The 24,175-nt window shown below is 37.5% G+C and overlaps 3 protein-coding genes across 3 annotated transcripts; all 3 read right to left on the bottom strand.

Moving 5' to 3' along the window:
• Window positions 1–2,015: 2,015 nt before the first annotated feature.
• On the bottom strand, window positions 2,016–7,727 carry LOC121049692. Its single transcript, XM_040507635.1, has 8 exons — window positions 7,581–7,727; window positions 6,679–6,874; window positions 6,111–6,473; window positions 5,479–5,864; window positions 5,223–5,322; window positions 5,074–5,159; window positions 2,358–2,501; window positions 2,016–2,237 (listed from the first exon to the last, which is right to left on the bottom strand). Exons 1-8 carry the CDS (start codon window positions 7,725–7,727, stop codon window positions 2,016–2,018), a joined length of 1,644 nt encoding a protein of 547 aa, XP_040363569.1.
• Window positions 7,728–9,224: 1,497 nt separating this feature from the next.
• On the bottom strand, window positions 9,225–11,416 carry LOC112170208. The gene is made up of 3 exons (XM_024307411.2): window positions 11,233–11,416; window positions 10,549–10,935; window positions 9,225–9,843 (listed from the first exon to the last, which is right to left on the bottom strand). The coding sequence occupies exons 1-3, from the start codon at window positions 11,272–11,274 to the stop codon at window positions 9,451–9,453; spliced, it is 822 nt and encodes a 273-aa protein (XP_024163179.2). The 5' UTR covers window positions 11,275–11,416; the 3' UTR covers window positions 9,225–9,450.
• LOC121048889 (cyclic nucleotide-gated ion channel 1-like) lies at window positions 11,348–22,070 on the bottom strand. Its single transcript, XM_040507633.1, has 9 exons — window positions 21,878–22,070; window positions 21,434–21,729; window positions 21,242–21,340; window positions 20,790–20,866; window positions 20,438–20,644; window positions 18,958–19,253; window positions 16,037–16,148; window positions 11,423–11,712; window positions 11,348–11,363 (listed from the first exon to the last, which is right to left on the bottom strand). Exons 1-9 carry the CDS (start codon window positions 21,949–21,951, stop codon window positions 11,348–11,350), a joined length of 1,467 nt encoding a protein of 488 aa, XP_040363567.1. The 5' UTR covers window positions 21,952–22,070.
• Window positions 22,071–24,175: the final 2,105 nt, after the last annotated feature.

Below are 24,175 nucleotides of genomic sequence, written 5' to 3'. Positions count from 1 at the left end.
TCTTTGCATCTAGACCAGGACCATTCACAGCCAGGATCTTGCAGGCCGTCAAACCAACATATGCGAAGACACCGAAGATGTCACATTACAGTAGCATAACTGATCCCTTCATCCACATGACCTTCAAAAAAGTCACCAACAACAAGGGATTCGATGATGCCACCCTCTGCCACTTGTTCAGTGAAACGCTAGACAGTGAGGCAATAAGCTGGTTCTTTGAGTGCCCACCTGGATCCATCGACTCCTTCAACACCCTGTCAAATGCTTTCCTCTCTCGGTTCATCCTGCTGGCCGCCGGACACCACAACACAAGTTAGCTGTTCAATGTCAAGCAAGGCGCTGAGGAAACATTGAAGGCATTTGTCACTGGGTGGCGGGCGGCAGCATCTCAGTGTCGCGATCTTGATAAAACAATGGCACTGGCAGCCTTCAAGCAAGGACTCCTCAAGGGGCCATTTCTCTATCACCTCAATTACAATCATCCAAATGCCGCATATGACCACTTCATGAGTGAGGCGATCATCCATGCACAGGCAGAATTCATCACATATGGAGAAAACCCACCATCACCTCCAACAGCGGCAAAATCCACTCAGCCCTCCTCCAGCCATCAGGAGATCACTAACAAAACTTTCGCTCTACCGCCAACTAACAAGAAGAGAGAGTGACAACAGGGTAACTACCAAAACAAGCTGTAAAAGGATCAGTACTACAAGGGCAACAGCTCATCCCTGGGGGACAACCTAACAAACAGACGGAGTCTTCCCAGTGGTACACAGTGTTTACAGTCTTCACAGCCTCGTATGAAGAGATATACGACCAGTGCAAGGACCAGATCCAGCCACCACCCCCAAGAAAATACCCAAGGGTGGGGAAGCCCAGGAACACTGGCAAATGGTGCAAATACCACGAGGACATCGATCATAACACCAACAACTGCAATGCTCTCAAAACGGCTGTTGAAAATTTATACCGGGATGGCAAGATGGAACAATTCAAGGTGCACCAACCGCCACCCGTGGTTGCTAATATCGAACCCATGAGCTGCATCAACACCATTGACGGCGGTGCTCCAATCACCAACATGTCTTATAGGGCAAGAAAGCGTTATACACGCGCCAACCACCCTAAAGAAGTTTGCAACATCCGCTACGAGAGATCCAATAAACTCCCAAAGTCTGGTTGGGAACCCATCACCTTCTCAGATGAGGAAGAGTGCGGAGTGCATCTCCCCCACGACGATCCATTCTTGATCGATGCCATACTCGATAAATGGTCAGTAGGAAGGGTCCTTGTTGACAGCGGATCCGCCGTCAATGTCATATTCAGTGGTTGCTATAACCAACTCCAGTGGAATAGAAAATTGCTCCAAGATCATAAGCCCTTGCTCAGCTTCTCCGGCGATGTCACACAGCCGCTGGGTTCCGATTACATGCGCTTAGCCATCTACACCAGCCCATGTACGGCGGAGGTCCATACAGAGTTCATCGTTGTCGACTGCTTCAGTTCATACAACACCATCATTGGTCGACCGACACTCAACAAACTTAAGTGCATCATCGCCGGTTACATGCTCCTCATGAAGTTCCCCACGCCGTGTGAAGGGAAGCCAGCAGCTAGCACGAGAGTGCTACTCAACGACTGTGGCTCGATCAACACGCCGACATGAGATCCTCACGGTAAGAAACCATGCGCCAACGGCCAATATTTGAGGATCCTAGGGATGACGAGGAGAAATATGTGAGAAATGAGCCTGTCAACCCAGAAACATCCTCACCTTCCTGCGGCGGTTGTTGCCCGGCCAGGCGGCTCGTCTGATCAGACCCATGAGCAGTAGGGCTCGGCGTCACTATATCTTCTCTGATGTAGGAGGCCATGAAATCGGCACGCGAAATGTCGGACTGAGTAGGAGGTGGAGTCTACTGAGAGTCACCCACCGGATGCTCATCACTCTCTCCACTACCCGAGCGGGCACCCTGAGCTTGGGCAGGAACCACGGTACTTGTAGGCTCCCGCTAATCCGACGGCTTGGTAGATTGGGACGCTTTCACCCAGTCAATAGCTCCCCTCTTGTTCAGCATGTCCAGGTTGGAGGCAGCACCAGCCTTTGCTGCCTTCATCAGTGCCCGCTTGTACTCAGCAGACTGCTTGAACGCACCCACAGTGGTGGCCTCCTCACGACTCTTCTCAGCCTCCAGCCTAGCGACTGTACCCTCCAGCTTCTTTACCTCGGCGCCCTTGGCGGTAGACTCCCGTTAAAGGATTTCAACATTTTTCTCCTTCGCTACCAGCTGATCTTTCAGCAAGGCTATGTCCTACTCCAAGTGGGATATTTGATCATTCTGCTTGATGGCCACAGTCAGTTTGCCCCCGGCATCCAGGGCATCACACTCGGCCTTACTCAGGCACCGCTCGACATCCACTAGCCTGTCCTGAGCCTCCTTCAGTCCCTCTGGAGACCCTTGATCTTCTCCCTCAGCTGCCGCTCGACTCGAGGTTGGCTAGACGCAGCAAGGAATAACTCATGCAGCCCGACAGACAGATGTCCGAACGTCGAACTGAACGCAGCAAGCCACCGCCCAAATCTTAAACATTAACAAGATCAAAGGAGTTCATGTCAAATATTTTACTAAGCCAAGCATGGATTAATAAAAGTGACTTCCAAACTACCAAAAATGCATGACATTAAAGGTGATAGGAACAAAGATTTTATTAATGCATTTTGAAGCAAGAGTCGTAGGCATGAAAAACATAATTATGGGAATAGAGATAGATTTCATAATGTGGTTTCCTCCTTAACCTTAGTTAAGGAAATTAGCAATGCATAATACAAATTAAAAACATGCTTAAAATAATACAATTCATCAAACAAAGAGTAACTAATGAAAGGGAAGAGCAAGGATCAAGGGTGTGTCTCCAATTCTCTTCTCTCTACCTCTCCTCCCTTTCTGCATTCAAGAAAGCTCTATTTATAGGGCAACCTTGGTCTTCATTCCAACTTAATTTCCATGTGAATTGCCTTATAAAAATTATCATGCTTGATACCAAACTTCTCCACTCATAAATGCTTTTACACATAGCATTATCATGCTTGATACCAAACTTCTCCACTCATAAATGCTTTCACACATAGCATTATCATGCTTTTTATTTTTCATTGGTCATTCTTCATGTATTTTTCCATTTGCTTCAATTGCATGCTTGCCTATGAGTAAAAAAAAAAAACATAAATTGACTTCAACAATTGAAGGCCAATATAACATACTTAATGTAATGAGAAAGCATTCCATCAATTTAAAATGTGCATGTATATTACACATGGTGCTACACCTAATGCAAATTATATGACTCAAACTAATAAAAAGAAGTTACTAACAAATATAAATTAGAGATATTAATATGATATAAAATGTCCTCATCAAATACCCCCAAACCTATATTTTGCTAGTCCTCGAGCAAAACAAAACTCAAAACAAGACACAAATTGACTTAAGAAAATCCATTGAAACCTCAGAGTGTGTGGTTAGATAGATGCTAGAATCAATTCAGAAAGTTTCTTAACTCGGCTTTGTAGGAGTAGAGCCACAAAAATACAACCCTCCATCTCTAAGCTAAACCCAAGTCAAATCTCCTTCTGAAAATTCGCTTTGACTTCAAATCTCACCAGATAATAGTCACTCCGAATTGAAACGCTCAGAAATAGGCTACGTGTTTCACTCAAATCATATGTGAGGAGAGTAATTATAAATGAATTCAAACGTCTCACATATGTGTATCAAGAAGAATTTGCTTTTTCTAAAAAATAAAAAGAAAATTGATCTCATGAAGGAATATCAGTCACCATTGAGAATGTTGAATCCCACACACCTTAGTTCCTTAATTTACTTTCCACATTCTGACCACATGTTTCCAAAAGATCAAAAAGGACTTTATTTATTGTTGTAATGTAAGGCTAGGGTTATAGCTAACAAAGAAAGGGAAAGAATTCAAGAACTTCTGAGAACTTTGTAGAGTTCTTCGTAAATGAACAATGCACTGATTTTAGTTTCTCAAACTTTCAGTATGCAAATCTCTCTTCTTCTCTCTCTCTCTCTCTCTTTTCTTTCTATTCTACCATCTTGATTGGGAGAATACATTTTTTTTTTCTTTTTGAAACACAACACATGCCACAAAACTATCTCAACTCTAACAAGTTCTCAGAGAGGGTGGTGGATATTTATTTAGTAGCTAGTACTCCTCATTGGATTAGGGAATGGTGAATGTGGTAACCAAAGAAAACGCTATATTTAGGTTCAAGGGGCTTTCTAGCGAGTTTATATTGAATGGGAAGGCTAGAACGGCTCAAGCTTATTTAATCTAACAATGCCTAAATCATTTCTCCGGATTAATGTGGTCATTAAGTGTCTTAAAAGAACTCAGGTGTAGTGATGTAGATGTTATTCTAGGCAACCGATCAAGATGAAATGAATAATGAGATCATCAACAAAGTAATGCAAAACAAAATGAATCATAATAGTGAATAACCCTCAGAAAAATGTTAAGGCTCAAATCTCACTCTTCAATGTCAAATTGCACCATGTGGCTCATATGAAAATGTGCTCCGAGTTCAAGAACTTAGTGAAACAATTCTAATCCCAAATTATTAAGACACTAAAGTATCAAAAATTCTCTCAAAAGTCACATAATCAAGAACAAGATATCACACACTATTTTTTATTTTTTTTTTGAAAACCAAAGAGAAGAAACCAAAATTTCGAAATCCTACCCCCAAACCTAAATCTAACATTGTCCTCAATGTTGCAAATGTAAAGCATGACAATATTCAATAAGATGGTGGAAGATTAGGAAAGATGGTACCTGATTGACGCTTTTCCAATTTCCTTTGAAATTATTCCAACAGTGAAACAGAATTGATCAGTTGTAAATGCAGATTTCAATAGAAATTAAGAAAATCAAACATGACAAACAAAAGACACTAAGAACTCAAAAACAAACCTACAACTATAGGCACACAAGTGTCATTAAAGAGCATCAATCCTGATAGATAAGGTCAGTGAGAAGTAACTCCTTAACCTCAGGGCTTTTCAACTCCAAAAATGGCTTCAACCTCTGACCATTAACTTTGAACACACCACCATTTTTTGGATTTTCAATTTCAACTGCACCATGAGAGTAGACAGTGTGAACAAAGAAAAGTCCAGTCCAACGAGATCTTAACTTACCAGGAAACAAATGCAAATGAGAATTATACAAGAGGACTTTCTGGCCAGGTGTAAATGTTTTCCTCAAGATGTTCTTGTCATGAAACACCTTCATTCGATCCTTGTATAATTTTGCAGAGTAATAAGCATTATTCCGAATTTCTTCCAATTCATTGAGTTAGAGTTTTCTATTTAAGCCCGCCTTATTAGGAGAGAAGTTCAATCTCTTAATAGCCCAATAAGCTCTATGTTCAAACTCAACAGGGAGATGACATGCCTTACCATACATAAGACGATAAGGAGACATTCCTATAGGGGTCTTGAATGCAGTACGGTATGCCCAAAGTGCATTAGTGAGTTTCAAAGACCAATCTTTCCTAGTGGGGTTGACGGTTTTCTCAAGGATATGCTTGATTTCCCTATTAGAAATTTCAACTTGACCACTCGTCTGCGGGTGATAAGGAGTTGCAACTCTATGTGTAATGCCATATTGTTTCATCAAGTGCTCAAATGGCCTACTATAGAAGTGCTTCCCTCCATCACTAATGATAGCGTGAGGAGCACCAAAACGAGAAAATATATTCTCTTTCAAAAATCCAATCACAACCTTGTGGTCATTTGTTTTGCATGCTAAGGCTTCTACCCACGTTGACACATAATCAACTGCAACAAGAATGTACAACTTACCAAAAGAATTAGGAAATGGTCCCATAAAATCAATACCCCAAACATCAAAAAGTTCAACAATAAGGATTGGGTTTAAGGGCATCATGTTTTGACTAGAAAGGCTTCCTAACTTTTGATATCGATCACAATCTTTGTAATGCTCATGTGTATCGCAAAAAAGAGATGGCCAGTAGAATCCGCATTGTAGGATCTTGGCAGCCGTCTTTTTGGAACTGAAATGACCACCACATGCATGGTCATGGCAAAATGAGATGATATTAGTTTGGTCACTATCGGCAACACATCTCCTAATGATCTGATCAGGACAATAGTTAAAAAAGTAGGGATCATCCCAAAAGAAGTATTTCACCAAAGCTAAAAACTTTGACTTATCTTGTTTGCTCCAATGGGATGGCATCTCACCAGTTACAAGATAATTCACGATATCAGCATACCATGGCAAATGAGAAACATGCATAAGTTGTTCATAAGGGAAAGACTCGGTGATGGAGAAAGAATCCTCACTAGACTCAACAATTAATCTGGACAAGTAGTCAACTACAACATTCTCAGAACCCTTTTTATCTCTGATCTCAATATCAAACTCTTGTAGCAACAAAATCCAGCGGATAAGATCGACGAGGTTTAGCATCCCTTTTAGACAAAACATACTTCAATGCATCATGATCCGAAAAAACAATGACCTTAGATCCTAAGAGATAAGACCTAAACTTGTCTAACGCAAAAAAAACCGCCAATAAATCCTTTTCAGTGGTGGAGTAGTTGAGTTGTGCATCAGTGAGAGTCTTGCTAGAGTAATAAATGACATGGGGAGGTCTAGCAATTCGCTGTCCTAAAACAGCTCCTATGGCATAATCAGATGCGTCGCACATGATTTCAAAAGGGACACTCCAATCAGGAGGTCGAATGACGGGTGCAGAAGTCAAAAGCGACTTAAGTTTCTCAAAAGCATGCAGGCATGTATCAGTGAAGAAAAATGGAGCGTCTTTGGCAAGTAAACTGCATAAAGGACGTGAAATTTTACTAAGGTCCTTGATGAACCTACGGTAAAATCCAGCATGCCCTAGGAATGATCGAATCTCTTTAACAGTACATTCGTGGGGGTGGAAGATTGTCAACCTCTATACCATTAGAGGAAATCACATGCCCTAAGACAATTCCTTTTTTGACCATGAAATAACATTTCTCCCAATTCAGAACAAGATTCTTCTCCTTACAATGAACTAAGACAAGGGAAAGATGGTGTAAACACTCATCAAATGAAGACCCAAACACAAAAAAATCATCCATGAATATTTCAAGGAAGTGCTCTACCATATCAGAGAAGATAGAAACCATACACCGCTGAAAAGTAGTAGGTGCATTGCATAACCCAAAGGGCATGTGTCAGTAGGCAAAGGTTCCAAAAGGACAAGTGAAAGTAGTTTTCTCTTGATCCTCAAATGCCATGGGGATTTGGTTATAACTGGAATAACCATCTAAGAAACAGTAGTACGCTTGACTGGCTAACCTTTCTAACATTTGATCAATGAATGGAAGAGGAAAATGATCTTTCCTTGTGGCAAAATTTAACATGCGGTAGTCAATGCACACACGCCAACCAGTTTGGATTCTTATGGGAACTAACTCATTGTCATCATTCTTAACCACTGTGATGCCAGACTTCTTTGGGACAACCTGAATAGGATTGACCCATTGACTATCAGAAATTCGGTAAATGATACCAACATCCAAAAGTTTCAACACTTCAGCTCTAACTACTTCCTTCATGGCAGGATTCAAACGTCTTTGTGCTTCACGTGAAGTCTTAGCATTGTCTTCTAGATGAATCCTATGCATGACTACAAAAGGAGAAATACCTTTTATATCTGCTATCAACCATCCTATGTTTGTAGAGAAGAAGATCGAATGAAATTTTAGGGTTCCAGAGAGAGTGAGCTTGACAACGATATATATTTGATATCAATGGTTGCTGAAATTTCAGTATTTAATCAAGCATGATATTGGAATAAGGGTGTAAACACGAAAATCTGAAAACAAACAAAATGCAGGCACGTGTACAAAAATAATAATTTTATTAATTTAAGTGCGGGTTACAATCTTTGGTAATCCTCTGATTCTATCTCCGACGATGAATTTTACTCAAGGGCTTGACGCTTGATCTTGAGTTATACGACGATAACGAGTATCGAAACGTGACAAATGTTTTGACTTGAGGTTGGTGAGGAACCGGCTATTTGGCAGCTTGAGGGTTCTTCACACGTGCTTGGGAGGCTTCAGAGAGTTTCAGAGTATTTTCTTCTCTTTTTGGCCGAAGTCCTTCTCTTGATTTGAGAGGAGGTATTTATAGTGTCGGCGTCTCTCTCGATTTGGAATGACTTGATGACACGTAATTAATTGCATTTTCATTAATAGCATAATCAAATCAATCAGTGTTTTAATTAACCGATTTAATCACGACTATTAAGGAATTTAACCAATTAATTTGATGATTTGATTTTAATTGTATTTCGTTAATAGCATAATTAAATCAATCAGTTTTAATTAACTGATTTAATCATGACTATTAAGGAATTTAGCCAATTAATTTGATGACTGATCTTCGTCTTGATTATCAATTTAAATAAATTGACATCTAATCAACAGATGAGATTTAATCCTTGATTTTGTTCGGAATCAATTAATTTGATTGATCCGCTTTAATATCAATTGATTTAGCCGAAACAAATTCATTTATTGCCGTCGGGCCTTTCATGTGTCGCCAAGTGTCATTCTCTGAGTCTGCGTGATTTTGCTTACTTACAAGCCACATGGACATTTTGTGGGACCCACATGCCTACTAAATTTATTCTGTCATAATTTCAAGTGTTAACCGAATTATTTAATGAATTTTATTTTCATTAAATTTTTGGTGTCTACAAAGGGTAAAGATATATTTTGGTATAATGTGCGCAACGGGGCCGGCATAGCTTGGTTTTCAAGTCATTCATGACTTTTCTTTATGAAAAGGAAAGAAAAGAAACGCTCTACGAAAAAGATTCTTACTTTGCTGATTCCCTGCCTTTTTGTTTCTTTCTAAAGGTAATTGGTTCTTTGATTGTTTTTTAGACCTATGTTTAAGACATAAAAGATTCATATATATAAATAAAATGGTACTAATAATTCTTCCTCCCTCAAAAATAAAAATAAAAAGTTATTCTCAAACCACTGATTCACTTAAAGCCTCAATCACTAATTTAAAAATGATCGATTTAATTTGCACATAATTTTTAAGTACCTGGCTGCATAGGGAATTACTTAAAAGCCTCAATAACTACTTTGAAAATGACCGATTCGCACACAAATTTTATAGTACCTGACTTGCATAGGGAATTATTTGGGCCAAATGACCATATGAGTAAGAAACTCATACATAAAATTTAACTAGAAAGATAGTGATTTTAAATCACTCAAGTGGCCATGTAACTAAGAAGAATGAAAAGTGAAGAAGTACATTACTCAACTTTATTCCAGGCATCAAGAGAAAAAAAAACAACGCATTGCATATGAATAGAGCATCATTTCATTTAATCCTCTGACTCAGAATCATTGGGGATGGTGATCTTGTAGCGGCTAACTCCTTCTCCAAATCCGTGGCGTTGAGAATGAGGATGTCAACAGTGGTGTTGGTCGTAGCAGTACCAGCCGATAAGGGGAGAGGAGAAGCCGTTCCCATATCCAACACATCCAACGCCCAATCCAGAAGTTCTTCTCCGTAGAGTTCTCCAACCTTGTACAATTCTCTCCTCAATTTACCGGACCTTCTTACGCCTACTGTTCCACGCGTGACCAAAAACATCTTGTCCAGTTCGTCCTTCTCTTTAACAATTTGCGACCCTTTGCCATAGCTCTGTGTCTTAAGGACCTTACTGATTGCCTCCAGAACTTTTTCATCAATATTTTCTAGTTTTGGCACCTAGGAAAAGACAATTATTAATTCTACATCAACTATTATATAAATCATTGCGTATCAAATAATTGACCATGTGCTGAAGCGGCGTTGTCCACTGGCGGTGGCGTTGTTAACAGAAAGAGTTGGGTGCCCATATTGGTTTGGTTGTCCAAATCAGTTTGGGGGCCCAATTTTATTGGGGTGCCTCAATTGTTGGGTATCCAAAGCAACCTGGAATTGGATTTGTGCCCAAGTGTGGACCAAGCTAACGGGCTCAGGCTCCCTAAAGTTTCAGATTTGGGATCCAAGAGGAAGGACCTAGCCAAAACCCCCTAAGCCCCCCTTGAAAGGAAATGATTATGTTTTCAGTGAACTATACCTATATACCATGTCCTATAATTTTTCATAGTTATACGCTCGATTTAAATAAGTGTGCGATAAGTTCAAATATAGTAATGTTCACCTGATTCGTTATTGACTAAGAAAATATGCTCAACCACTCTTGGATGTAAATCCAATAGTAAAGAGAATTATTATTAAGTTTAGGCGTTTTGTTTTCCACCCTTGGATGTAAATCTAAGAGTTATTGAACATAAATTCTTTGGTCAACAACTGACCAGGTGAACACCACTGATTATATTGAAATTTTGCCTTACTTACTAGCACCGAGAAATATAACAGATCAGATTAAGATTCCAACTACAGTGATAGAAGGAGAAATCAACTTACATTCTTTAGCATGGACAAATGGTTGATCTCATATTTTGACGAGACGGGGATCTGTTTGCTGATATGCAACTTGTACTCAGAAACCACACCCTGCAAAGCTTCGGCGTCAAGAATCAGGGCTTCAACATCAGTTTTGGCCTTAACGAACTCCTTTGCTTTGGCTGATGGCGAACGCAGGAGCTCTTCGCCATAGAATTCTCCTGCTTTTAGCTCCCAACGAGTAAGACAATATCTTTTTCCAATACTTGCAACTCCGTCAACGATGAAGATCATTTTAAGCGATTCCTTCTCTTTAATAATAGTTCTTGACTGTGTATACTTCTGGGCTATAAATTTCTTAGAGATTCTTTTCAATCCTGATTCATTCACATTTTGAAGAAGTAGTACCTGGGATTTGTAGAAAACAATGTATATATTATGAATAAGAATCCAGTTTTGAGTATATTATTGAAGTCTTAGTTATTCATGAGGAGTAATTTTTGACCCTCTATTTTCATACTTGCACTTCACTTTTAAGTTGTCAAATGTGGAGTATAAGTGATGAAATATGTTCAAAAGTAGAGTGCAGTTATCAATCCCCTTAATTATCGTACACGGCCAAAGGCAGTGGGTTTCAATTCCCACAAACCGTGTTATCTTTCGTAAAATTTTACCAACAGGGGAAAAAAAAACACATAGCCTTACCTGCTCCAGCATAGCCCACGCCTTATTAGATATACTTTCCATGATTGTATTTCGGATATTGTCAGGAACAATTGGGAGGATATTGTTCGGATCCAAGTCAAATGGTCCATTTTGTTTACGTTTTTCTTTTACTGCTTCCACGATGTCGGCCTTGAAATGCTGAGGATCTAGATAGTTTTTTTGTAGCCACGAATCTATCTCTTTTGCATCCTTTTCAATTTGTATCTGATCTCGAAGATCACGAGAAAGATTGGGAAAGATTTCATTCTCATCAACATCTTCCTTGTTGCTTTTCAATGCTAGATTTACCAGCTCTGTCTCGACCACTGACTTGAAACGGCTGGGATCCAGGTCATTTTTTTCTAACCATGAGTCTATCTTCGGTTCAAATAATTTAATCAGTCGTTTTACTTCCTTCTTCTCTCGAACTTCTGTTGTCCATCTTTCTTGCTTCATTGCTGTTTCCCATGCCATATATATCTATTGCACAACGTGCAAGTATTAGGTTCAATCCACGTCTCAACTAACGTATATAGCTATATACACATTATTTTGGGCAGTAATTATTTCTAATTGTTATATTTAAAAAAATAAAGTTAGATGAATCACATTTGCTGTACCACCTAGAATGATCTAAAACTAGCATTCCTCCACATGTCCTGCATGTGTTAAAGTATTTTTATTTGCTCTGCTTATGTCAAAATATTTTTTATTTTTAAATAAAAAGAAAAGATAATGAAAGAAAACACTTATTGCAAAGAGAAGACAGTGAGAGAAACAAGTGAGTTGTGATATTTTATTTATTTATTTTTATTAAAAAATATATATTTTGTAATTATCATAGGGAAAATATCACCAATGGTCACTAAGTTATAACTTATTCGACACTTAACTCACTGTATTTTCAACAATATCACTTAACTCACTCAGTTTTACATCATCTTTCACTTAACTCACTGTCGTTAATTCTGCCATTAAAAGTTATTCAAATTGAGGGTATATTTGTCTAAACACTAAAAAAATGCATTTCTAACTTTTTCTTAAAAAAAAAAAAAAGACAATTTTTTTCAAATTATATTTAAGTTAAAAAATCATTTTATTAGAAATCTCAGAAATTTTAAAAATTGAAAAAAGTCTAAAAAATGTAAATTGATGGTATATTTGTCTAAACACTCAAAAAATGCATTTCTAACTTTTTTTTCAAATTATATTTAAGTTAAAAAAATCATTTTTTATTAGAAATTTGAGAAATTTAAAAAAATTTAAAAAAAGTCTAATAAATGTAGTTTTTTTAAGTTAAAAATGATTTTTAAGTGTTATGACAAATATACCCTCAATTTTAACGGCTTCTAACAGTAGAATTAACGGCAGTGAGTTAAGTGAAAGACGGATGTAAAACTGAATGAGTTAAGTGATATTGTTGAAAATACAGTGAGTTAAGTGTCGAATAAGTCATAACTCAGTGACCATTGGTAATATTTCCCCATTATCATAATTTTCCTTATAATTGTTCAAGTAAATCCCTATTTTGTATCTGGCACAAACTCTAGGTTACTTGACCTAGTAGTAATAGAGTTTAATTAGATAATCTCGGAGAATCTTAGAGATTCCTATTCAATGTATGATTATCTTTTCTTGTATCATTAAGACTCTATGCATTGTAATTCTCTATATAAAGAGACCCCTATTATCAATAAGAATGTACAGCAATTCTCTCTCAATTTTGTTTTTCCTTAAACACGTTATTAGCACGAGGCCCTAACTCTGAAACCCTAAATTCGTAGCCTTCAAACCCTAGCCACCACCGCCGCATATATTGAAGTCCTCAATCCCAAGATTCCAGAACCGGCTGGAAAACCACCGAACCGGCCACCGGAAGTATCGAACCAGCCATCCAAGAAGAAAAAAAAAAAGGATCCCTGCACCGGTTCACCACCTTCCAGACCTCCGATTGCTAGCAAATTTTACTACCACCAGTTGATCGATTCCAGGGTCCAAGAACCGTAAAAATAACTCTAAAAACTGGTCTGAAAGAGGTCGAACTGGCCACCAGAAGAACAGACAGAAGAAAGGAAAAAAAAAAGGGAAAGAAGGCAGCCCAGAAGCCCAAGCCCAGAGGTCCATAGACGCGGCCCACTGCCACGTCATCACAGGGACCCACAGCCACGTCAGCAAAGTGACCGACTGCCACGTCAGCAAAGGATCCCAATGCCATGTCAGCACCGGATCCCCAGAGCCATGTCAGCAGCCGGACCCCAGCGCCACGTCAGCACAGGTAAACTCCGGTTGACAATTTCCGGTGACTTTTCAGGCCACTTTTTTCGGCGACCTATTTCGAGGTATTTTTTACTAAAAGTTCCAGTTTTTGAAGTTTTTATTTCTTCTCTTCTTTTTCTCGGGGACTTGCAAACTCCCTTCTTCTACCTCCCTTTCTTCATCATAGGAGAGACCAAATTAAGCTGAACTGTGGGGGTTTGTGGTCACTCCAAACTTAGAGCTTGTTGAGATCTCCAAACTTAGAGTTTGTAGAGAATTTATGATCGATCACTTACGTCATTATTTCGATCTAATCCAATACCTCTTGGAATTTAATTTATTGGAAACAATTACGCTCAAGAATTTTATATATTTTTGTGGTAGTCCTTTACGCTCCAAAACTAACCATTTTTCTAGTTCTGTTTTAGGATGAGTAACCTGAACAAATTGGACTTTGCTCCATTGGGAACAACTGACTCTGGATATCATAGGTGGGTTCGTGATGTCCACCAGCATCTCAAGGTCGATGGAATCCTGGATATGATTCTCGAGCTTAGCCAAGACGTGCTAACTGTTGAGAAAGCTCAAGCTTTAGAAGCAAATAGAGCAGCCTTAGAGGCAAATAAGGCGAAAGCCATCATCCTAATGACTCGTCATATGGATGATTCGCTCAAATACGAGTGTATGAATGAATAAGACCCCAGAAGGCTGTGGGTCTCACTCGAAGAAAGATTGGCAAAGTCCGTGACTCCATGCTTCCTGACCTAGAAGTGAGATGACATAGCCTCCGCTTCTGTGATTTCAAGTCAGTTCTTGACTACAACTCGGAAGCACTTTGCATTAAATCCTTAATGGAATTCTGTGGTAAAGGGATCACAAATGTGATGTAGATTAAGATGACTGTCTCTACCTTCCCTGTCTCTACATTGATGTTACTGCAGGACGGACCAGAAGGTTTCATGAGCTCATTGGAGCTATGAGTGTCGCTAAAAAGCATGACAACATCCTTGTGAAGAACTACAATTCAAGATCCATGGTCAATGTGGAAAGAGAGAGGGAGGCAACGCCTCTGGCCATGTTGGTGACGCCGCCAACACTAAGAGCCATCTAAATGACGCTTTCAAAGTGTCTCAATCAATAGAGTATGAGCAAAGAGATGTATGTTCTCAATGTGGAGTATCTGGTCATTGGGCATACATTTGTAGAGCTCGTGAAGAAATTGCCACCGCCTACAAAGCATATTGTGAAGTAAGAGAAGCTCACTATATGGAAAAAGAAGATCAAGAAGATGATCTAGAGTGAAGGGTTGAATAATACAAATCTGGCTGGGATCAATAGATTGCCAATTCTGTTTAAGTCTTTATTTTTCCAAGAGATGTAATGAGCAATTGTCATATACTTTGTAGTAAATGCCATTGGTTTAGTTTTTCTTGACATAGGCTTATCCAAAATGAGTATGATGTCTAGGAAGGTTTTGAGATAAGTGGTACTTAAGCGAGCTTTGCTCCACCGACATCTCTCTATTCACCTGGTCATATTTATTTTGGAGTTACCAAATGAAGTCAAACGACTACCTTTGTTTTGCATTAGCTAGCATTTGGATTAGATTCTCCTAATGGTTAAGAGACAATGATGTACTCTGTTGGCTTATGAATAAAATTTTGAGTTCTTTTCAAGATAACTCCATTACTTTGTGACTACGATGGCTAGGCCATAAGTGTTAATTCAAGGACAAGGAATAGCCCAAGTTCACCTTGCCAAATGGCACATTGATTACTGTCACAGAGACTCTCACTGATGTTAAATACCAAAGATTTTTAATAGTATATTGGTGTAGAGCTGGGTCCCACTAAATATTCACACGGACTTTTTTTATCTGTGGGGGAAGGTCAAAGACCACCCCACCAAATAGAACAGACATAATATCTGTGAGTGTAGGGTAGCTATTGGGCTTCCCATACTGATTTCAGTAGCTATTAGGATTTATACCCACTGATTTCAATCAGTGTGTATAGCTCTTTTTGCTAGTATTGCCCATAGCCATAGGGTGTGAGTAGTTTCAAGTATAAACTAAACCAAGGAGCTCATTTGGTGAGGACCTTACAGTAAAAATCAAGTAAGAACTTTCAAATCAATGACCAAATGGTTGCCCTATATTTTAGTTGATCATTTAATTTTTTTTTCCTTGATGACATTGATCATTAACTTGTTAACATACAATTCTAACTGTTCCGATACTTTGTAATCCTTTTGGTTATTAATGAAATTTAATTTATTCTCCCTCGAAGCTATATTCAATCTTATGATTTGCCAAAATACGGATAACGTACTACAATCAAGAATTTTTCATTGGCCTACTTGTGCACACAAACCAAATGCAGATCGTCATATAGCACATAAGTAAGACAAAAAATCAAATGGTTTAATAGTATCCAAATGAACTAAAATTTTGTGTTGTGCGCGTTAAAATAAAGGACGGAAAAGAACAAAATAATGAAATCTTGAGGAGGACGGCTTTAAGCGTAAAGAAATTAACTTGGCCACCAACCTGTAATTTTCCAAGGAGATATAGAAACAGGAGCAAGCCAGTGATAGAAACAGAAGTCGCAAAAAGGTTTTCCCACGGATTGATACTAGGCTCGAGGTTCGAACCAAATGAACTGCAAAATTGAAACGGAGAAATATATATACAATATGATGAAATATAAATTCGATTTATTAGAACACCTCCAACAATGTTTTTTTTTTAAATTTTAATATCAAAAGATATGAGGTTTAGCTAGCAATTTAATAATTATACCCCAACAATACTACTTATTTATAGTAATATGTTGATCAAATAAGAAACCGGAGAAAAGAGAGAGAAAATATAGGTATGAATATATATTGGGTGGGTTCACAATAAGAGATTAGATCATCATCCTATTATCATTTTGTCTCATTAGTCTTCTTTTCATAAGTAGTAGGTCGTGAGTTCGGCTCACATATGACTTTGTGTATTCTTAGAGCATTTTTAGTAATGCTGTCTATTTTTTAGTCAAAGTAACTAAAAAATTATTTTGGTTAGCCACTTTAGAAATACATCTGTATCAGTAGAGAATTTTAACTTTATTTAAATTTATATTATTTATTGAATGAAGAAAAAATAATTTAAATTTATTAATAAATTATATAGAATGAACTGTAAGCCAAACATCAGTTTGGTCCTTTTTTTTTTACTCAAACTCATCTATGATCTCTCAAATTGCGTCAACCTCGTCCAAAAACTCAGAACATGACGTCATGCGTTGAGTTGGAACCAACAAAGAGATCCCACATTTTGAACCCACAAGAAGGGGCAAAATGAATATTTCAAATTTAATCTAATTTTTAATTTTTTTTTTCTCTTATTCTCTCTCCCTTCTGCGTCGCTTTCATCTCACTCATATCTGAAACCTCTCTCTCTCTCTCACAATGAATCTCTACTCCAAATATTACAAAGACTTTTGCCTCAAGGAGCAACAGGAGGCCTCGATCAAATCCACCATCGAAGCCTCTCTCTTCGTCTCCGCCCCTACCTCTTGATTGGTGTCGTCCTCATCTTCTTCTCCGGTGACTGACTTAAACTCGTCGAGGCAGCCCAGAAGACTTGACTCGGCAGGGCGATTCGGTATGCGGATGGAGGAGTCGGAGGACTTGAAATCGGAAGGGGAAGAAAGAGAGAAGCGAAGCCCGAAGGCTTCGGTGGTTCCGCTTGTTTTATAGCGATTTCCGGCAGTTGTGGCTACTATCGGGCACGGGTAAGGTACCAAATAACATCCTCTCATCGAGCTCTATCTCCTCTGTATACTAGAATTCGAGTTTAGTTAAGAATTGACGAAGTTCTTTAAAGAAATTGGAATTTTGGGATTTTATGTTCACTGTTGTTCCGGTGGTTTTTGGGATTTTTGTATGACAAGTGACTGTTATTGTAGTGTTGGAGCAGAATAGCTGCTGTCAATTTGAACAAAAAGAAACTTCTTGATGAAATGAAGAGGAAGTGATGGAATATGATATGGGTATGAATCTAGTATGAAGTATGGGTATGAATCTGATATGGGTATTGGTATAAATCCGGTATTGATATTGGTATGGGTAAAATGAAGAGGAAGTGATGGAATATAGGAATTATTGGCTGGTGATAGTCTTTCGGTGGTGGAGTTTCAAAAGGGTGAGGTGATGAGATTAGATGAATGAATGGGAAGAGTTGGGTGAATTCTTTTGTGCACAAAGTTTCAAGAAATTGGAAGAATTAGGTGGACAAAAATCAGAGTAAAATCTGGAAAAATAAGAAGATCGAGACAGAAGAGAGAGAGAGAGAGAGAGAGAGAGAAGAAGAAGAAGAAGAAGACAAAGACGAAGACGAAGAAGAACAAGAACAAGACGAAGAAGAACAAGACGAAGACGAAGACGAAGACGAAGACGAAGAAGAAGAAGAACAAGACAAAGACGAAGACGAAGACGAAGACGAAGACGAAGAAGAAGAAGACGAAGACGAAGACGAAGAAGACGAAGAAGAAGAAGAACAAGACGAAGACGAAGACGAAGAAGAAGAAGAACAAGACGAAGACGAAGACGAAGAAGAAGAACAAGACGAAGACGAAGGGGAGGAAGGGAAAATGTCAATTTTACCCTTCTTAGAGGGTCAAAATCTAAAAAGTGGGATCCCATGTCGGCTCCATGTGAGCACATGACGTCATGTTCGGAGTCTTTGTAGGAGGTTGATGCATTTTAAGAGATCAGGGATGAGTTTGATTAAAAAAAAAAGACCAAATTGATGTTTGGCCTCAAGTTTGAAGGACTAAACTGAATTTAGTCCTTTAAATTAACAAAAATAATAGAGAGCATCATCTCGCTATCTATATTTAGGAGCGAGATAGCTAAAAGTTAAAATAGAGAGCTACTTAGAAGTCTGGTGAAGTTGCTAAAATTGATAAAAAATTAAAGAGACTCTCTTAAATAGCTAAGGAGCCAAGATAGAGAGTTTGTTAAAGATGCTCTTAGAGCATCATCTTTGGCAATGTTAGCTATATTTTAGTCAAATTTTAGCTAAAGTAGATAAAAAATTATTTTGGCTAGCCACTTTTAAAAAATGTATGTTCTCTCTATTTTAATTATTTTTAAATTTATATTAATTTTTAAAAGAATGTTAAATAATTTATATGCATTTATAAATTACATAAAATAACTTAAAAGTAAATTTTTAAATTATAGAGAGTCACACGTCGCTCTCTATATTTAGGAGCGAGATTCCTAAAAGTTATAATAGAGAGCCACTTAGGAGTCTGGTGTAGTTACTAAAATAGATAAAAAGCTAAATATGCTCTCTAAAATAACTAAATGAGCTCAAATAGATAATCTGTTAAAAATGCTCGTAGTTGTTATATAATAACAAAAATTAAGATCTATTCACCCATATCATAAGTAAAGAAGACATTTAAAGGCTCTAACCTCAAATTTCGCAGGGCCCACAACAAACAATTTGTTAACTTTTGTAAATAATTTGTTGATCCAGCTATTCCAGGTTGAAGGACATTGAGAAATATGCCAAAATCAAAGAGTGTTACATTTTGTGGATTTATCGGACACAAATCATATACCAATGTGGTTCTTCCAATAGTACGTTGATTGTGACACAGTAACGCACTAGATTTACATTCATTATGATAATTTAGCGAGTGGCATGCAGATTGCCAGCAATGTATCATTTGTTGGATAGAGAAGAAATACCAAAAAGCTCCAATTACCTTAAAAATCAACAATTAGATTAGCCAACAATTGAAACATAGAGAACATTTCAAATAGAAATGATATGAAGAGAAAATAAATTTACTCTAACAATATGGAAAGAAACTAAATGAAGTCTAAGTTCTCATTTCAAAATATATAAATAAAAATGAATAATGAACTCTTGTAATCGAAGGCTGCCCAAACTTAAATTAAAGCTTGTTCATACAATTAATAATCAAATTGGTAGACCGTTTAACTATTTAACTGAGATCATCATTATCTTGATTCTATCTAACCAAGTGTTTCTGTTTGTCTAATATCACCACTTTGGATTACTAAACAGTTCCCAACATTTTAGATTCATTGTTTGTAGCTAGGGCTGCCACTTGGTTTGGTAATTACCAAACTGACCGAATACCAACCGATATCTTAGGTTTGGTAAACCGACTTTTTGGTAACCGAGACCAATAAAACCGAAATCGAAAATTACTGAAAAAGTTGGTTTGGTTTTGGTAAATACCGAATCTATCGATTGTCTAAATATTAGCTGTATATACTATGGTTTTCAATACACATACATGTATATTAAGAAATAAACATAAAAGTTTTCATAATATTATGAACATTACTCAATATACTATATAATTGATAGTACATGTATTTTGAGTAACCTAGTTCAAGATGGTTAAATAACCTAGTTTTATTAAAAATAGATAGAATTTGATGTCATATATACAAAAGAAAGCTATGATTAGTAGATGAATATGAAGTTTACGGTTATAAAATTGAAAAACCTAATTCTGTTCATTCTAATTTATATTACAAAGAATTAGTTGTTTTAAAGTGGTAATTCCGAAAACCGAAATACCGAATTTGGTATATATGATTAAAAACCAAAAATTTTGGTTGGTAATTGGTAGCTCAATTTTGAAACCGAAAGCTTTGGTTTTGAAGTTGGTAATACCTATAATCGATTCGAACCGACCAAGTGATAGCCCTATTTGTAGCTTTCTAATGTTAACCCGAGTGCACTATTTCAACGTCTGAGTTGACCTTAATAGGGATCTGAGCACCTTTCTTTTACAAAGAAATCCAAGCAAAGTGAGGCAGTCATTAGTAATTCAAGCTAAAATATACTTCTTCTTTTTTGGCGAAAAACTAAAATATACTTTAAAGTAAATAAAATCAAATTTGAACTTACATTGCTAGCAAGGATGTACATGAAAAAACTGAGTCCACCTTTAAGCCATGATTCCCACTTTTCAAGACAGCTCGGGATTTTAAATTCCTTACCAGCAAGGTAGATGCAAAATACTCGTGGCACATATTGGAATAGAACAAGAGAGTTCATAATAATTGTATTCAATCTCGAACCCCTCATTTTTGTAAGGAAAATGATGATTACTACCTGGACGCGTAACAACGTTTATCTGTTATTAAAGGGGGAGGTGTATAAAATAATTTTCAATTTAAAAAAAAAACAATAACAAGGTAAGGTCATCTTTAAAGGATTTTCTAAAGAAAGCGAAATGAGTTCGATTAATCTCTCTTACCTGTGGAATGGGAAGAACTGTTAAAATATCAACGACAAGCACCAGTAGCGGACCCATAATATCTTTTATGGGGAGGCCTAGATTAAAAATAAAATAAAATAAAATAAATCACAATATCACACGGATTATCCTATGCAAACAAAATATCTAATTAAAAAATTTATTCAATACGGACAATAATATTAAAGAGATAGACGACACTTTTTTTCTTCTGATTTGGACTGATAGAGTACATTAATTAGGACATATATATATATATATATATATTACAAAAACACTATAATCCAGATAAACTGTGAAGACCATTGTTTTGTGATTTTTCTTTGCTAGAAGGCCATTTCTTTTTTACTAGCTAGGTAGCTAGGCAGCCATTGAACATGAACGTACTGTATTGCTACTTGATATATATATATATATATATATATATATATATATATATATATCATACGTACACTTTTTGTCCGCATTTTTAGATGGGGCCTGAGACCCACCCGATCCTTTCATGGCTCCACCTTTGACGAGCATCATGCATGACTCCCAAATCTCCTTAGCTGTGGAATGAAAATATCATCAACACATTTTTATTATCGTATAAGGAGGCCAAAATTTCTTAAAATAGGTTGTGTTAGATTGATAATACAAACATTTCTTGAGTTTACAGATTTGAAAAATAATCTTGACTATATAAATGAGATCTGTAAACGATCTGAAAACCACAGCTACAATCTTCATGTTTTTGTCTACTCCAATGCACTTCATGTCGTCGTTTAGGATTGGGATGTAGAGGAACAAAGGATCCAGCAAAACAGCAAGCACGCATGATGCTGCAAATATCATATTCCATTTTTGAAGGATTCGTCCCTTGGGATCGAGAACTTCGTCTAGTATTCGCCATTTTCCTTCTTTTGCCTTTGAATTTGACTCTGGAGCCGTCTTGCTCCTATCAAACAAAAAGAACGAAGAAACAATTAAGTTTAGGAGCCATATGCAAAAGCTGTACGTATACATCATGCATGGTTATGCATATATACGTACTGATACAAATTAAAACAAAAAACAGGGGGTCTTCGAGTTCAAAGAAAACTAACCTTGCATCTGTTGTATGTTCCGAGTTGTTGCGACATGGTGGCATTTCTAAAGCTGTGTGGAAGCAGTTGGCCATGACTCGAAGTACTTATCTCGAACACAGTACAGTGTCGTCGACCTCTGAGGGAGGCTAGCTAGCTAGCTAGTTCTGAACTGTGTTGATGGGATTGAATTCTTTTCAACACAGAACTTGATTTGTGGAACTGAAAGTTCTCGCATCAAAGTAACATTGTTCTTTCATATTTATAGAATCTAGCAGTCCGTGACGTCCGTCCACTGACATTTCAAGAATTGACTATTCCACGTGCAATGGATGTAAACAGGCTAATCGACAAAGACCATAAATTTAAAAAAAAAAAAAAAAAAACACCAGATAGAGAAGATAAAGATAAGATAAATTAAACTAGACAAAGCTAGTCAATTGTAATGCTTCCAGAAGGATCGATGTAGGACTTACAGGACCTTCATTCGACATGCAAGGGATGTAAACATGTTAATCGCTAAGACTAAGAATTAAAATATCTGTATCTATATATCTATCAGAATTTTTTTAAAAAAGATATCGGAGATACCCGGGAAAATATATCGTTTTTGAAAAAAATCAATTTATTGGAATTACATATAAATACATATGAATATCAACTTCATCTATATCAAAAAAGAGAATCTAGGTGGTTGAAAAGTCGCTCGCTGGTCTACGAAAATGTAATAATCGATCAGACCAAGACATATGACCCATTTAGTAAGAATTGTAGGGATGAACATGATAATTATAGATCTTTTTAGAGTTGCCGACTGTTTCCCTTATAAGGGGATAATAAGAATGAATCCAACTGGATCAGTCGTCCTGTACTTCTCCATATTGATTATATCCATAAGCATCATAGCCAAATTGATTGTTGCCTTCATGAGATTCATTTGAGGTCCCACTGTGCTCTGTGTGTAAATTGATAGAGTTAAAACTTAAGGCAATTGAAAAAACATCAGATGAGGTAACTTGATCATCAGTTGCACCTCTAGTCCTCCTCCCATATCGGGTCTTCTCTTGAGCACAATGACCAGCTATTCTAGCTCCGCGGTCTTCATCTTGGGTGACATGATCAAAATTATATTCACAGAAGATTGTCCATATTCATATCTTTCACCTCCACCACATGTTCCGCTTCCACCATCTTCATCATTATCAGAACTATCTGAGTTGCTGTACCAACCCGCACATCATCACTATCTGAATCATCTCCTAGGTTTTTAACAACTTCTTTAGATAAGACTCCCTCTACATTGATTCCAGCATTAGTTGCAGTTTCTACAACTTGTGAAAGATGTCTACCAAGTTCATCATCGAGGTGTGCAGACATAATCCAATGATGAAGTGGATCAATGTCATTATCAAGGCTCAATTGCAACATGAAGTAGATCTATATAGTTGTTTTCATTGACCACATTATTCATTGTCGGCCTGTCTCGCAGCCGCAGCTTCATGTTGTAGTAGCAGAGCTCCTCACCCATATTCGCCCTGAGGAGATCTCTCCTCACACATATTTGCATTTAGAGAATTACTTCTCACCCAGAATCTCCTTGAGAGTATTTCCCTTCAGCTATGTTCGCCTTGAGAATTTCTCCTCATCCACATTTGCCTTGAGGAGATCTCTCTTCACACAGATTTGAATTTAGAGAATTACTAAGTTTTTTTCTATTTTTTGTTCTTGATTTGGGGTAGTCGTTGGCCACCTCTTAATGATGTCATTGAAACAAGTGAAGGGCCTACTACAAGAGGAATATCATTTTTCATTTTCAGAGAAATTCTTACATAGGGCAAATGTATCATGTGGCGGTGGGGCTGCTCAATCAAAACCTAGAAAATTTTAGGGGAAATGATCATTTATCCAATTTTAGCTTAAAAATTGCCCACTTACCCAAACATTCTAAGAGATTATTTCCCTAATACCCAATTAAGTATTTTTTAATTCATTTTTGGGACGATTTTGCCCTCTCCTTTTTTGTCACTTAGAGAAATAAGTCATTGGAGACCTTGCTTGACTCCAGTGGCAGACTCCGGCGACTGGTGACCCGACTCCGGCAACCGGTGACGGGACTCCTACAACCGATAATATGAATCCGGAATCCGGCTACCGGACTGGTGACTGGATTCCGGCGTCTGAATTTATTGCCCCCTAATAATACCCAGTAACCATATTATTGCCCCCCAGTAATCATATTATTGCTCCCCAATACTCATATTATTGCCTCCCAATAATCATATTATTGCCCTCCAGTGAATTGCATAAATTTCCAAAACC

Source organism: Rosa chinensis, chromosome 1 (assembly GCF_002994745.2).
Source record: "Rosa chinensis cultivar Old Blush chromosome 1, RchiOBHm-V2, whole genome shotgun sequence".
NCBI classification, from domain to species: Eukaryota; Viridiplantae; Streptophyta; class Magnoliopsida; order Rosales; family Rosaceae; genus Rosa; species Rosa chinensis.
This window is presented reverse-complemented; position numbering and strand designations above follow the sequence as displayed.